General features: G+C 48.2%; 1 protein-coding gene across 31 annotated transcripts in view; it reads right to left on the bottom strand.

The window, feature by feature from the left end:
* The window catches only part of Catsperd (catsper channel auxiliary subunit delta), a 37990-nt gene that overhangs the window by 20575 nt on the left and 3301 nt on the right, over positions 1 to 14114 (bottom strand). For 17 of the 31 annotated variants that reach the window (XM_087567616.1, XM_087567605.1, XM_087567615.1 and 14 more), the window contains exons 2-7: positions 12777 to 12831; positions 11791 to 11867; positions 10557 to 10629; positions 7505 to 7622; positions 6476 to 6540; positions 1497 to 1610 (exon numbers count right to left, since the gene is read on the bottom strand). In XM_087567616.1, the coding sequence (XP_087423742.1) occupies positions 1497 to 1610; positions 6476 to 6540; positions 7505 to 7622; positions 10557 to 10562 (303 nt within the window). In that variant the 5' untranslated portion in view covers positions 10563 to 10629; positions 11791 to 11867; positions 12777 to 12831. The remainder of the gene's footprint in view (positions 1 to 1496; positions 1611 to 6475; positions 6541 to 7504; positions 7623 to 10556; positions 10630 to 11790; positions 11868 to 12776; positions 12832 to 14114) is intronic. The other 14 variants (XR_015628894.1, XM_087567621.1, XM_087567613.1 and 11 more) reach the window with 2 other exon arrangements.

The following is a 14114-nucleotide window of genomic DNA, read 5'->3' as shown; positions in this document are numbered from 1 at the left end:
GAGGGCAGCCATCTTGAAATCAGCCATTTTAGAATTAGAGGCATCCATCTTGGCAGTAGAGTCATAGGTACCCTAAACTGAGACTTCCCAGTTTCTGGAACTATGAGAAATGAGTTTCTGTTTTGTGGGGTTCTGTTTGTTGAGACAGGGTCTTACTCTATAGCCCAGGCTGGACTTGAAGTTGCTATCCTCCTATCTCAGCATGTCAAGTGCCTTTATACCCTAGCTAGTCTCTTTGTTCTCATCTATCACTCACTCCTGCATCTTTTGTTATAGAAACCATAAAAAGTCTAAGACCTTTTGGGGACCTGGGTGGACATAGTTTTTGGTTCTTTGTTCTCTCCTAATGGATATGGGTATTTTGTCTGCATGTGTGTCTATGCACTAAGTGTTTGGTACTGGTGGAGGTCAAAAGAGGACAAGAGATCACCTGGGACTAGTGTTATAAATGGATATGAGCCACCCAAGGGTGCTGAGAATTAAACCTCGGTCTTCTGGAGGAGTAGTCAGTGTGTGTGTGTGTGTGTGTGTGTGTGTGTGTGTGTGTGTGTGTTTGTTTGTATGCATGTGCATCTGTCTGTTTGTCTGCCTGCTTGCCTGTCTTTCTGTCTGCATTTAAACTCTCACTTGGAATCTTCTATATTGCTTGCCTGGTCACAGCTTTATGCAGTCAGGTCATCCTCCTGCTAGGCGTGCCTCAGAGGCTAAGACTAGAGTTACTTTATGCCCATGTTTGTCAGTTTTTGTTCTTTGTTTTGCTTTTAGTTTGGTTTGGGTTTTTGATTGTTTGTTTGTTTGTTTGTTTGTTTTTGTTCTTTTTTTTCGGAGCTGGGGACCGAACCCAGGGCCTTGCGCTTCCTAGGTAAGCGCTCTACCACTGAGCTAAATCCCCAGCCCCTGTTTGTTTGTTTTTGAGACAAGGTTTCTCTGTGGAGTTTGGAACTCACTCTGTAGAACACGGTGGTCTTAAACTCACAGAGATCCTAAATGAATTACTGCAGGAGACGTAGCAGAAGCAATGGAGGAACACTGCTTACTAGCTGCTCCCTCACAGCTCATTCAACCTGTTTCCTGACAGACACACAACCATCTGCTTTGGTAGCACCACAGTGAGCTGGGCCCCCTGTATCAATCATCAGTCAGGAAACTGCTCCACAGGCCAGACTGATAGAGGCATTTTTCTCAATCGAAGCTTCTCCTTCACAAATGACTGTAGATTGTATCAAGCTGATGTAAAAGTATCCAGCACATTAGAGCGCTTACCTAGGAAGCGCAAGGCCCTGGGTTCGGTCCCCAGCTCCGAAAAAAAGAACCAAAAAAAAAAAAAAAAAGAAAGAAAAAAAAGTATCCAGCACACTGAGCCAATGAGTTCCACCAGGCGGCCTGCAGGAGTGTGAATCAGGGTTCACTCACAGAGCCACTGACCGTGGCTATAGCACTGAAGCAAATCGAACCACCTCCACTCTGCTTTCGATTTGCTTTCCCCAGTCACGTACCATTCTGTCACTGTTCAGGAGCTCGAATGAGAATCCTCCATTGTTGGAGAAATATATGTTGGTCCCAGGCATTTGGCCACCACGGAAATATGCAAACAGGTTATTTGATAACTCCTGGGGGAAAAACACAGAGCATGTCACAAGGCTGTTCAGTGGTAGACCTGCTTTCCTAGCATGAAGGATGTCCTGGGTTCATCCCTAGTATCACAGAAACCCTGGTGCTGGCACATGCTTGCTTCCCTGGAGCTTGGGAGGGTCAGGAATTCCAGGTCAACCTTGGCTATACCTGAGGAATTGTTTTGCTGACCTATCCTTGGGCGTCTAACCCAAAAAAATGGACAACTTTGTGTTGACATGGAAACCTATATACATGGATAGGGACTATATACAAGTAACTACCCATAGGGGCATTTTCCCCACACCCGCTCACCCTACTGCCCACCTCAGAGATATGGGCTCACCACTTAGGTTATCATATCAGTGCTATAACTAACAGGAGCACCTGACTGATGTAGAGTCTACTAACTCTAAACCCTCAAGTGAACATCCTACTTCAGTGGCCCACACAGCTGGGACAGCGGGGAGGTCACCATGCATGGCACAGCTTTGCCTTCAACAACCAAGAGGGAGAAAAACAAATTACTGGCACTCTAAAGGGCTGAAGGGTGAACGCACTATAAGACTTAATGGGTCTCTGATGAAGTTTGCTGATGAAAGCTCTAAGAATACACCCTGTAGGCTTCTGTTCATAGGTTGTGGGGTCTTAGTGAGACTGGCCCCTGTGGCTTATATCTGAGCACTGGTACCCAGTTGGTAGAGCTATTTGGGAAGGATCAGGAGACATAGCCTTAGTGGAAGAAATGTGTCACTGGAGGTAAGAGCAGGCCCAGTTAGCGTTCTCTTTCTCATGCTTGTAGATAGGCATGTGAGCTTTCTGCAGCTACCCAGGCACTATCCCTGCTGCCACGCCCCTGCCATAATGGTCATGAACTGGCTCCCTGAAAATGTGAACCCCAATAAACTCTTCCTTCAAGGAGTCACCTTGGCATGGTGTCTGATGACAGTGCTAGGGCAGTAACTAGGAGATAATTTTGAAACAATGAAGTTACTTGGTCTCCAGGAAGGTTGGATGTGTCTATTAAGGGGCTGGAGAAAGGACAGTTCTGTGGAAAAGGGCAAGGTGGAGAGTAGCTCCCCACTCAAATGACAGTGCTGTTGACGATGGCCCCAGACAACAGCCCAGGACCAATCTTGTTGCATTAATGTTTGAAATAATCTCAGACCCTCAATAGCCGGCACCTTTGGGCTGGATGGCATCTACGGGGTATTTTCACCGTAGTCAGCAAAATGTCTCACCTGCTAAGCTCCCTTCCATCTCACACTGCTGATGGCTACTCTCTGAGTCTGGCAGCCATCTCTCCAGCCATCTAGTTCCCAAGGCAGGTCACTGTCACACCAGTTTCATACAGGAACCACCTATCTTGTGGCTCTCTTACTGGAGATTCTGTTCACATTCCCAGCAACCCCCACCCTGGCAGCTATGGCTCCCCTCTGCCCTCTGCCATGGACTCTGCTCCGTACACGTTCCCAGCATTTGCCCCCCAACAACCGGTAAAAACCAAAACTCCAGACATTTGTATTTTAGCAGTCAGTTAACAGTAAATTCAAACCCCACAAAATGTCTACACAATAAGCTCAGAGCCAGTTGGTAGCGATACAAACTGCCCACACTTAAGGCCACAGGGATCTGGGGCCTCCTCTTTGCCTCCATCTCGGTTCTTCTCCTCTTTCTCCTCTCTTCCCCTTTACCGAAACTCTGTCCCTGCCTTCCTTTTGACTGTCCAATCATGGGCCTTGCCCCGTCCTGTGCCAGCCCCCGCCTGCATAAAGGCAGCAACCCCCACAATGTCGAGAAGACTCTCATAAGAGAGACAGAGACTCAGCACTCTTCAGACATCCTCCACGTATGTTTCCATGTCAGGAAAGCATTCCTGTCCTTACCTGCTCCCAGCTGTCAGCTCCCACTCCGCAGGGTGCAATTTGTTTCCAACGAACACAAACAACCTACATCAGCTCACAGGCCCCTCACCTGCCCACTCTCATGTGAAACCACTGTGCAGCCCCGCCGAGCTGCTGCCCAGACTCTGGTGAGGCAGCCAGGTGGTTTGTCTTCCCACAAAGTGGCCCGGCTTGCTGGTTCCACTGTGCCTTGCTGTGGTGGTTTGAATACACTTGACCCATAGGAGGTGGCCCTATTAGGAGGTGTGACCTTGCTAGAGGAAGTGTGTCACTGGGTAGTCATGATGCCTCTTCACAGCAATAAAACAACGTAAGACACACCTCTTATCTTTGATTTCACTTTTGGTGGGTTCAGTGATTCCCCTCTTCCTCAAGTGAGCCACGGTTCAAAAATGTTATATGTCAAATCCATAAGTAAGCTATAAGAAATAGAATGTGGCACCCGGCTACAGCCACCTACTGCCAGTCTGGGACCTTTAGGTTCACCCCAGGGTTGAGCAGCCACAGGTGGCCTGTTACAGGACTGTACTTTCCTCAGAAAGGGAGGGATTTCAAGCCCCAGGATGGAAGGTTCTGTCCTGACCCACTGGGATGGGATCTTTGAACACCCACCTAATGAGGAGGTCACGAGGGGAGGAAAGTCGTCCAAACTCCAAATCCTCATCCCACACCACCTTGACAGCCATGTTTGCCTCTTCTCTGGGTCAGATTTGCAAAGTTCAGAAATCAACCAATTTGCTCTGAGTTTCCAGTGCCCTGAGCATGATGTCAGAGTCATCGTTTCTCATATTAAAAAAGCCTCCACTTCCCCCACTGAATCCCACTTCGACCTGCCCCAGCACATACTGTACCTGAATCACACTTCTTCCCAGTGTTCCCACACTGTACAAACTGCCCTCTCACTGGCCATCCTCAAGCATCCATTACTACCTTCACATGGTTTCATGGGGCTGTGTTCAAGTGTGATTGCCTCTCTACATTCTCTGTCTGTTTGTCTGTCTGTATGTCTGGGTCTATGTGTCTGTGCATGTCTGTGTGAGTGTGTGTACGTGTGTGTGTCTGTCTCTCTGTGCGTGTGCGTGTGCGTGTACGTGTGTGAGAGAGTGAGTGGTACCTTTACTCAGCTAACCCCTTGGCCAGTCTTTACTCCTTTTGTTTCTCTGTTTGTTTCATTCTTGTTTTTCCTTGTCTATTTTGTTTTGAGGTTCTCACTATTTCACCAAGGTTAGTCTCAAATTCATGGCTGTCTTCCTGTTTCGGCCTTCTGAATATTGAGATGGCAGGTGGTGGCCACCAAGCCTAGGTTCAATTAATTTTTTTTCTTTTTTCTTTTTTCTTTTTTCTTTTTTTTTTTTTTTTTTTTTTTTTTTGGAGCTGGGGACCGAACCCAGGGCCTTGCGCTTGCTAGGCAAGCACTCTACCACTGAGCTAAATCCCCAACCCCAATTAATTTTTTTAAAAAGTAGTTTTGAGCTGGGTGATGGTGGTACACGCTTTAATCCCAGCCCTTGGGAGGCAGAAGTGCTTGGCTCTCTGTGAGTTCCAGGACAGCCTGGCCTACAGAATGAGTTCTAGGACAGTCAGGGCTACACAGAGAAACCCTGACTTAAACAAAAAACAAACAGTTATACGGGAGAGGTTCTTTGTCCTGGACACTACCATTCCTAGAAACTGTTGGGTTATTGTATAAAAGCCCCATTGCCAGGATGTGCAGGCCTCCATGTAAGCCTTTGGTCAAGGGAGGCCCTGAGACACCCAAACAATCCAGGCTTCTTGGTCATCTACTAGACCCTGCTGAAGAGTCCCTATTGCTGGAGAGCCACACACCTTGGTCACATGATATAGAATAAATTAGCTGGATGCTTCTTCCATGCTGCCTGGCTTTCCTAGCCAGGAAGTGTGAGATGTAAGGGGGAGGTTGGAGCAAGACAAGCAACAGTGTGCTTTCCTGGCACCTTTGAATGACAATGACTTTTTTCCAGATGTTCTAGTATGAGTGACAGTTCTGTCTGAATCTGAGGCCCATTCCACAGGAGGAAGGAGCCTAAGCCTGACTTTTTAAGCCTGCTTGGAACTCTGGGGTCACAGGCTTGTGGGACCCAAAACCATAGTTTATTGCAAATGAAAGCACCAAACTACCCCTTACATCTGTCTACACCAAAGCCAGACGCTGCTTGAGCCCTAGGCATGGGAACCGTGTAAACAGTGAGCCATGGTAGCTGTGGAGATTCAAGCGATACTCCATCCTGCTCCCTCTGTGACCCAGAGAGCGGCAGGAGAAATCTGAAAGCCGGGAGGTAAGGTGAAGGGCCTAGAAAAGGCCTGCCAGTCTCACAGCAACTGCTATCCTGAGCTCCCAGGGGCAACCAACAGTTGGGCCTGAGGCAAGGCTTGCTTAAGCTGGCCTACTGCTGCTGCCCAGCTGTGGACTACCAGTTAGATCCTGAGAAACACAATCCCTCTCTCCCTCTCCCTCCACCCCCATCTCTCTTCCTCTCTCTTTTTGAGACAGGTTTTAGATAGCCCTGAATAGCCTAGAACTCACTATGAAGACTTGACTGGTCTAAAACTCAAGAAGATCTGCCTGCCTCCATCTCCTGAACTTACCAATACATTTAAAAACAAACAAACAACAACAAAACCAGTGTAAAACAGTATAAGCTGAAAGTCTGTCTACTTGGCTCCTGGGAGGTGACACAGGGAGGATCTGGAGCTCAGAGTCATATTTGGCCTGGGCTATATATGAGAGGCTAACTCAAAAAACAAGACATCATCACACACAAAATAATAAAAGACAGACTTTTAAATCCCTCTGACTGTTAGATCCTCTGCCAGCCAACCTTCTTGTGAGATTGGGGAAAGGGACACCACCAAAGGCCACCACTACACAGCCTCTATTCCTAGGTCATGCCTAAGTGGTACCATTTAGAGTGCTTTGAAAATGAAAGTTTCCAACTTACCAGGCAAAAGTAGCCTTCAAAACAACAAGGGTCACCACTAATGTGAGAGACAGGTTCTGTTATACCTGAAAGGAAGATGTGTTAAAGCGTATACATTATAACCATATGAATTAACTCTCTACTTTCACTCCAGTGTGTGTGTATGCACTTAATGCAGGCACCTGAAATGGCCAAGACAGGGTGATGGGCCCTGGAGATGGGCTGTACGCCGCTGTCAGTCTCCTGCCCTCTTGTTCTTGCTTGTGTTTTGAGATAGGAGCTCACTGACCTACAGCTAGACATCCCTGGCTAACATCCAGCTCACAGATCTCTCCCTGCCTCTGCATCCCAGAGAATGGGCTGGAAGTCTTGTGCCAACACCCCTGGCTGCATATTTTGAATTCTCCAAAATTAGACATTAGGCCAGGCATGGTAGCACACATCTGTTAGTGCAGGAGTTAAGGCTGAGGCAGGAGAATTTTGAATCTGTAGCCAGCCTGCGCTACATAGTGATGCCCTTTCTCAAAACAATACAAAGAACACCAAAAAAAAAAAAAAATAAAAAATAAATAAATAAATAAAAACAGGAGCTGGAGAGATGGCTCAGGTGTTTAGCACTAGCTGATCTGTCAGAAGACTGTGGTTCAGTTCCTAGCACATGGTGGCTCCCAGCCACTTGTGACTCCAGGTCCAGGGGATGACCAGATGGCCTCTTCTGGCCTGCATGGTGGCTACATGTATGTGGTGCAGACAGACAGACATGCCGGCAAACACTAATACACACACAATAAGAGGAAAGCAAATAGGCACCTATCTGAGTGAAGGGACTGTGGCTCAATGGGCAGAGCTGTCACTTAGCATGCACAGATCCAGGGCCCATCCAGCACATGAACCAGGCACAGCACACCTGCCATCCTAGCTCTGGGCAGGTAGGGGCAGAGGGGCCATGGTTTACTAGTTCATTGCTTGTCTGGGCTGCAGGATGCCCTATGTCAAAAATGAAGCAAGACCAAGCTCAGCAAGAGTAAAGCAGAGGCTCAGGGTACACACCGTTCACTGTTCTCCAGATGTCCTCAATAAAGTTGTAACTGTAGACTTTTCCATCGATCACAAACAGAATCATTGCATCGGAAACAAAGTGGGCACTCGTGATTGATGGCATTTTCACCTAAGAGTAGGACACACGCTGGAATCAAGGCCTGACGGAGGCACATGAAGGGCAGGACCCAAGGGTTTGCTTTAGCTCATAGACAGGGCATGGATTATCATGGCAATTGGGGTTGGGAGATGGATAAGGGCGGTCAGGAGGCTGGGAGTTGCATGTCAGAACCCAGCTTGTGGGGCTGGAGAGATGGCTCAGTGGTTAAGAGCACTGACTGCTCTTCCAGAGGTCATGAGTTCAATTCCCAGCAACCACATGGTGGCTCACAACCATCTGTAATGAGATCTGGTGCCCTCTTCTGGCCTGCAGTCACATATGCAGGCAGAATGCTGTACAGAACCCAGCTTGCTCTCTCTTTGATCCAGTGCAGGAACCCAGCCCATGGGGTGGTGGCACCTGCAGTTAAGGTGGGTCTTCCCACCTCAACAAACATGGTCTCTCACAGTCGTGTTGCCAGAGCCCTTGTCCTGACCATCATGATGACATCATCACAAGCGTGTACCAGCTAGTTAGAGCATTGCTTCAGGAAGCAACCATTGTAGATGCAGAACCCAAAACAATCTGGGTCAGTCATAACTGTTTATTTTGTTGTTGTTTTGTGTAGCCCTGGCTGGACTCAGTCTCCTCAGAGACCTGTCTGCCTCTGTCTCTCAAGTGCTTGGATTAAAGTGTGAACCAGTGCTCCTTGTGATAGGTGTCTGATGTGTTTGCACCTTAGAATTTATTACTTTTAAAGGTAGAGCCCAAACTAGCCTTGAACTCATGGCTCCTCCTGCCTCCTCAGCATACTTTATTGATGTGTCTTGGCTCGGCCATTAAATACTGGCTGTTCTTCCAGAGGATCAGAGTTCAGTTCCCAGAACCCATAAGGTAACTTGCAAACATCTGTAAGGCCAACTCCACTGAATCCTACACTCCTTTCTGGCATCCCCAGGCACTGCACAAATGTGGTGCACAGACAGATGCAGAGTTTCTCTTACATATAAAAATAACACATTTAAAAAAAAAGATAAAGGGTTGGGGATTTAGCTAAGTGGTAGAGCGCTTGCCTAACAAGCACAAGGCCCTGGGTTCAGTCCCCAGCTCCGAAAAAAAAAAAAAAAGATAAGTTCTTTGTGTGTTTGGGTGTGTATGTGTCTCATGGCTTTGGGTACCATCTTTAGGGCCAAAAGAGGGTATCATGTCTCCTGGAGCTAGAGTCACAGGTGGTTGTAAGCTGCCATGTGGGTGCTGGGAATTGAACCTATTGCTCTAATCATTGAGCGTCTCAGATCCATAGTCTGAGACCAGGTCTCACTGAACCTGGAATTCTCTGTTAGGCTGGCTGGCTGCCAGTGAGCCCCAAGTCTCCTTCTACCTCTGCATACCAAGTTTCTCTGTGCATTTGGGGGTGTTACAGTCACGCCCTCATATAGCTACAGACTTTAAGTCACTCAGCCACTAAGTCACATGCTTCTTTCCCTCTGGGATCCAGGCTCTAGTTATCTGGCCAGATGCTCAGTTAGGAAGGCAAAGCTGCTCTTGGTTGACATGTGTGTATCCTTCGTTTTCAACAAAAAAATCCCAAGAGACTGGAGAGGTGGCTCAGTGGTGAAGAGTGTTGGCTGCTCTTACACAGGACCCAGGTCTGGTTCCCAGCACCCACAGAAGGTACAAACCACCTGTTAGACCACTTCCAAGGGATCCAGCGCCATCCTCTGGTCTCCTGGGGCACCAGGTATGCAAGTGGTACACAGACAGACACATATGACAAAACACCATGCATATAAAATAAAAATGAACAAAATCTCAAATAAATATTTCAAGGACAGGGAAAAAGAAGAGGAAAAAGGCAAAACCTACAAGTATGAAAGAAAAAAAGAGAGAAAAAAGGAGAGGGATGGGGAGAGGCAAGACGGGGAGGGAGAGTTGAGGAGGGGCAGGACTCTATATTAGAGATGGAATGAACCAGGTCCAGTCCTCCAGCTTCCTTGTAACTCAGCATCTCTAAGAGGATTCAGTAAGTGAGGTAACTCAATCACAGAAAAAACACACATGGTATGCACTCATTGATAAGTGGATATTAGCCCAAAAGCTCGAATTACGGAAGATGCAATCCATAAACCACAGGAAGCTCAAGAAGGATGACCAAAATGTGGATGCTCTCACTCCTTTTTTTTCCGGAGCTGGGGACTGAACCCAGGGCCTCTACCACTGAGCTAAATCCCCAACCCTGCTCTCACTCCTTCTTAAAAGGGGGAAAAATATCCATAGGAGGGGATATGGAAGCAAAGTTTAGAGCAGTGACTCAAGAAACGGCCATTCAGAGCCTGACCCACCAAAACTAGATAAGATGGATGAAGCTAGAAAATGCATGCGGAAAGAGACTGGATATAGCTCTCTCCTGAGAGACACATCCAGAGCATGTCAAATACATAGGTCAATGCTAGCAGCAAACCCTTGAACTGAGAACAGGACCCCCTTGGGGGGAATTAGAGGAAGGATTGAAAGAGTTGAAGGACCTTGCAACCCCATAAAAACAACAATGCCAACCAACCAGAGCTTCCAGGGACTAAACCACTACCAAAAGACTATACACGGACTGACCCAGGGCTCCAACTGCATATGTAGCAGAGAATATCCTTGTTGGGGCACCAGTGGAAGGGGAAGCCCTTGGTCCTGCCAAGGTTGGACCCCCAGTGCAGGGAAATATGGAGGGTAATAAGGGGGATGTATACGGGAAATACTCGTATGGGGGAGGAGGAGGGGAGGGAATGGGGGCTTATGGACAGGAAACCAGGAAGGGGATTAACCTTTGAAATGTAAGTAAAGAAATATATCTAATAAAAAATTAAAAAAAAAGAGGATTCAGTAAAAGAACTCACAGCTGACAGAACCCTGCCCTTGAGCCCCCATTCCCTCTACTGTGGCCCTTTGGAGCTGCAAGTGGGGGATATCTACCTCCATTGACTTCGGAATGGTGAGCGGTAAGATGCTAGCCTCAAAGCGGTTTTTCGTTATGAAAACCCTCTGCCTGTAACCAAGAGAAGAGGCACAATTAATTTCTCCACTGGCGGCCTGTGACCATCTCCCTTTACAAGCTACCTGTCAGCCTGAGTCACCCAGAAACAGTGTCATTTGCTTGTATGCTTTGTGGGTTGTTTTGTTTTGTTTTTTAAAACTTCTTTAAATGATATAGTCATAGAGACAAAAAGGCCACAAATGGAACAGCCAGGTGCTGGGTGGCTCAAGCCTGCCTGCCTTCCTGGCACTTCAGAGGCTGAGGCGGAAGAACTGAGACTTCTATGTGGGTTAAGTTGCTTCCCAATGAGCCTGATAGTCTTGAGTTTTATCCCCAGAATTAGCAGGATGGAGGAGACTCCCACAGACTAGCATCCGACCTACATGAGGTGCTGTGGGACACTCAGACACACAAAGAAATGTAATTTTAAAAATGTTAAGCCAAAAAGAAAAGGTTTTTTTGTTTGTTTCTTTTGTCTTGTTTTTTGTTTGTTTGTTTGGTTGGTTGGTTTTGTCAATCTCTAACTGACAGAAGCCACAGGCCTGGCTGCTGTCCCCAGCCAGAATGGCAATGCTTGTGCCCATGTCCTCTCTGCGGTCCACACAGCCCAGCTAGGATTCCCTCCCTATGGGTCAGAGCTACTTGCTTTGTTGTTGTTTGTTTTTTTAAAGAGAGAAGCAGGAACAGAGGGAAGTAAGGGGGTGAAAGGGGCAGGGGTGAGAGGGGAAGGGGAGAGAGGGTCAGGGGAGGATATGGGCAGGGGAGAGAGAGGCAGGGGAGGATAGGGGTAGGGGAGAGAGGGGAAGGGGAGAGAGAAGCAGGGGAGGATGGGGCAAGGGACAGAGAGGCAGGGGAGGATAGGGGTAGGGGAGAGAGGGGAAGGGGAGAGAGAAGCAGGGGAGGATGGGGCAGGGGACAGAGGGGCAGGGGAGGATAGGGGTAGGGGAGAGAGGGGAAGGGGAGAGAGAAGCAGGGGAGGATGGGGCAGGGGACAGAGGGGCAGGGGACAGAGGGGCAGGGGAGGATAGGGGCAGGGAAGAGAGGGGAAGGAGTGAGAGGGGCAGGGGTGAGAGGGACAGGGGAGAGAGGGGCAGGGGTGAGAGGGACAGGGGAGAGAGAGGCAGGGGAGAGAAGGGCAGAGAGGAGAGAGGGACAGGAGAGGGCTAGGCTCACCCTAGATACACGGCAATGTCAGTCTTGCATACGTTCTTGACCACAACTGTGTTGGAGAAGGCGTAGAACAGCAGATCCTGCAGACAGCACAGTCAGTCAGCCAGGGGCAGGTGAGTGCCTGCCTCTCAATACTCCAGAGGATAGAGCTCAGGTCATCCTCAGAGCATAAAGAACAGAGGCCAGGATGGGCTGTGGGAGACTGTGCCTCAGGAGAACAAAAAGAAAACACTAGGACTCGATGTGCCGATGTGTGGGAAAGCTTGCCAGGAGTGGGAGGGCTGGCCCAGGAATGGGAAAGCTGGCCCAGGAGTGGGAGGGCTGGCCTTGGTGTGGGAGAGCTGGCCCAGGAGTGGGAGAGCTGGCCCAGGTGTGGGAGAACTGGCCCAAATAGATCCAGGCTTTTGACTTGGCCCATCCCACCCCCAGCTACCCCATCTTGATCTGCTGGAGCACTAGAAGGGGGCAAGTCCTGCAGATCTAAATCGGCAACATCTCCATGACACAGGGCAACAACAGGATATCTGAGAGGAGCCCAGTGAACATCCAGTATTGATAGTGTAGCAGAAGTCAGAGGCCTCAAACCAGACCACTGTCTCACTGCAGTGGAACATTTACAAGTAAAGATGTGTAGGCAAAACAGTATACTGTGATACCACACAGCTTCCACAATGAGATTTTTTTTTTTTTGGTTTTTTTTTCGGAGCTGGGGACCGAACCCAGGGCCTTGCGCTTCCTAGGCAAGTGCTCTACTACTGAGCTAAATCCCCAACCCCAAGATTTTTTTTTTTTTTTTGAGTTTTAGTTTTCTTGGCGGCGGGGTTAGGGTAGTTGCAAGACCAGAGAGAGGGTGGCTATGGAGGGACAGTTGAATGGGATTGGGGTGCGTGATATTAAATCACAAAGAATCAAAAGTCAAAAAAAGAAAAAGAAAACACTTTGCTATGTAATCATACTGGAATGCAGGGGACATGGATGGGACTGCCTACCCCTTCAAGTGTTACAGGGTTCGCAAACACTTTCCCAGTCCTCACTGTCCGAAACCTAGAGTGATTGAAACACACAGCCAATAAATAATTTTAAAAAACCGCGCACACACATACACAACCAAAAGTCAACTTTGTCGTCTAGTTTATTCCATTTTTAAGAATTTTTCTATTTATTTCATGTGTATGGGTGTTTTGGCTGCACACCACATGCATGCTGTGCCTGAGGTAACCAGCAGAGGGCATCTTTTGAGCTGAGTCACATCTGGCTGTGAGCCTTCTGTGAACTGAAGAGGGTTCTGTCTGCAAGGGCAGCTAGTGATCTAACCACTGAGCAGTCTCTCAGTTCTTTAACTTTTATTCAGTATTCATTATGGTCTCTCCTACCAGGCTGCCTTTAGACATACTGCACGAAATGCAGCCTTGATACTTTGAGGGGTCTGGGACAGCATTGGACGATATTGGGAGATAGCTGCTGCCCCAGTCCCCAGAAAATGTGTAAGAGACAGGCAGGGTGATGTGGGTCTGTCAGCCCGGAACACCTGTCACAGAGGCAGGAGGCACAAGCAGGAGGATCCGCAGAGGCACTAGCTGGGTGTATTTAGCAGCAAGCAGAACAAAGTGCCCTGATTGAAGCAAGGTGACAGCAAAGGTGTAATGCCCGAGGCTGTCCTCTGACCTCCACAAGTACACGTCGGCTCACACTAACATACACAGAATCCTGGACCAGTGAGATGGCTCACTGCATGAGGGCTTGCTGCATAGTCGGACAGCCTGAGCTTGGCCCTGGCAGAGAGAAATGACTCCTGCAAGTTGTCTTCTGACTTCTTACATGCATGCAGGCGCGCGCGCACACGCACGCACACACACAGAGACAGGGAGAATATAAAACATTAGCCAGCGTGGCAGCATGCCTTCACTCCCAACACTTTCTTCTCTGGGAATATGAGGTCAGCCTGGTCTACGTTGTGAGATCCTGTCTCAAAATAATAAATAACAACAAAAATCCAGGAGCTGGAGAGATGGCTCTGTGGTTAAGGGCACTTGCTGCTCTCCTAGCGGGCCCAGGTTTGATTCCCAGCATCTGCATGCTAGCTTAAAATGCCTTTAATCCCAGTCCCAGGAGTCCTGACATCATCCTCGGGTTTCAGTGTGCACTGCATATGCACTCAGATAAATGCTCACATACAAAAAGTAAAAGTCAATCTTGTTTTTAAAAAATATAAAACATTGGTGCTCTTATAAAGAGAGAGAAGTATTCAAAACACCTTCAAAGGGCCCTACCACTCCCAGAAGTTCATTTACAAACCCAGGTGGAGGAGACCTCACCTTTCCTGTTCT

The sequence above is a fragment of the Rattus norvegicus genome, chromosome 9 (genome assembly GCF_021556685.1).
Source record: "Rattus norvegicus strain SHRSP/BbbUtx chromosome 9, alternate assembly SHRSP_T2T, whole genome shotgun sequence".
NCBI lineage: Eukaryota > Metazoa > Chordata > Mammalia > Rodentia > Muridae > Rattus > Rattus norvegicus.
This window is presented reverse-complemented; position numbering and strand designations above follow the sequence as displayed.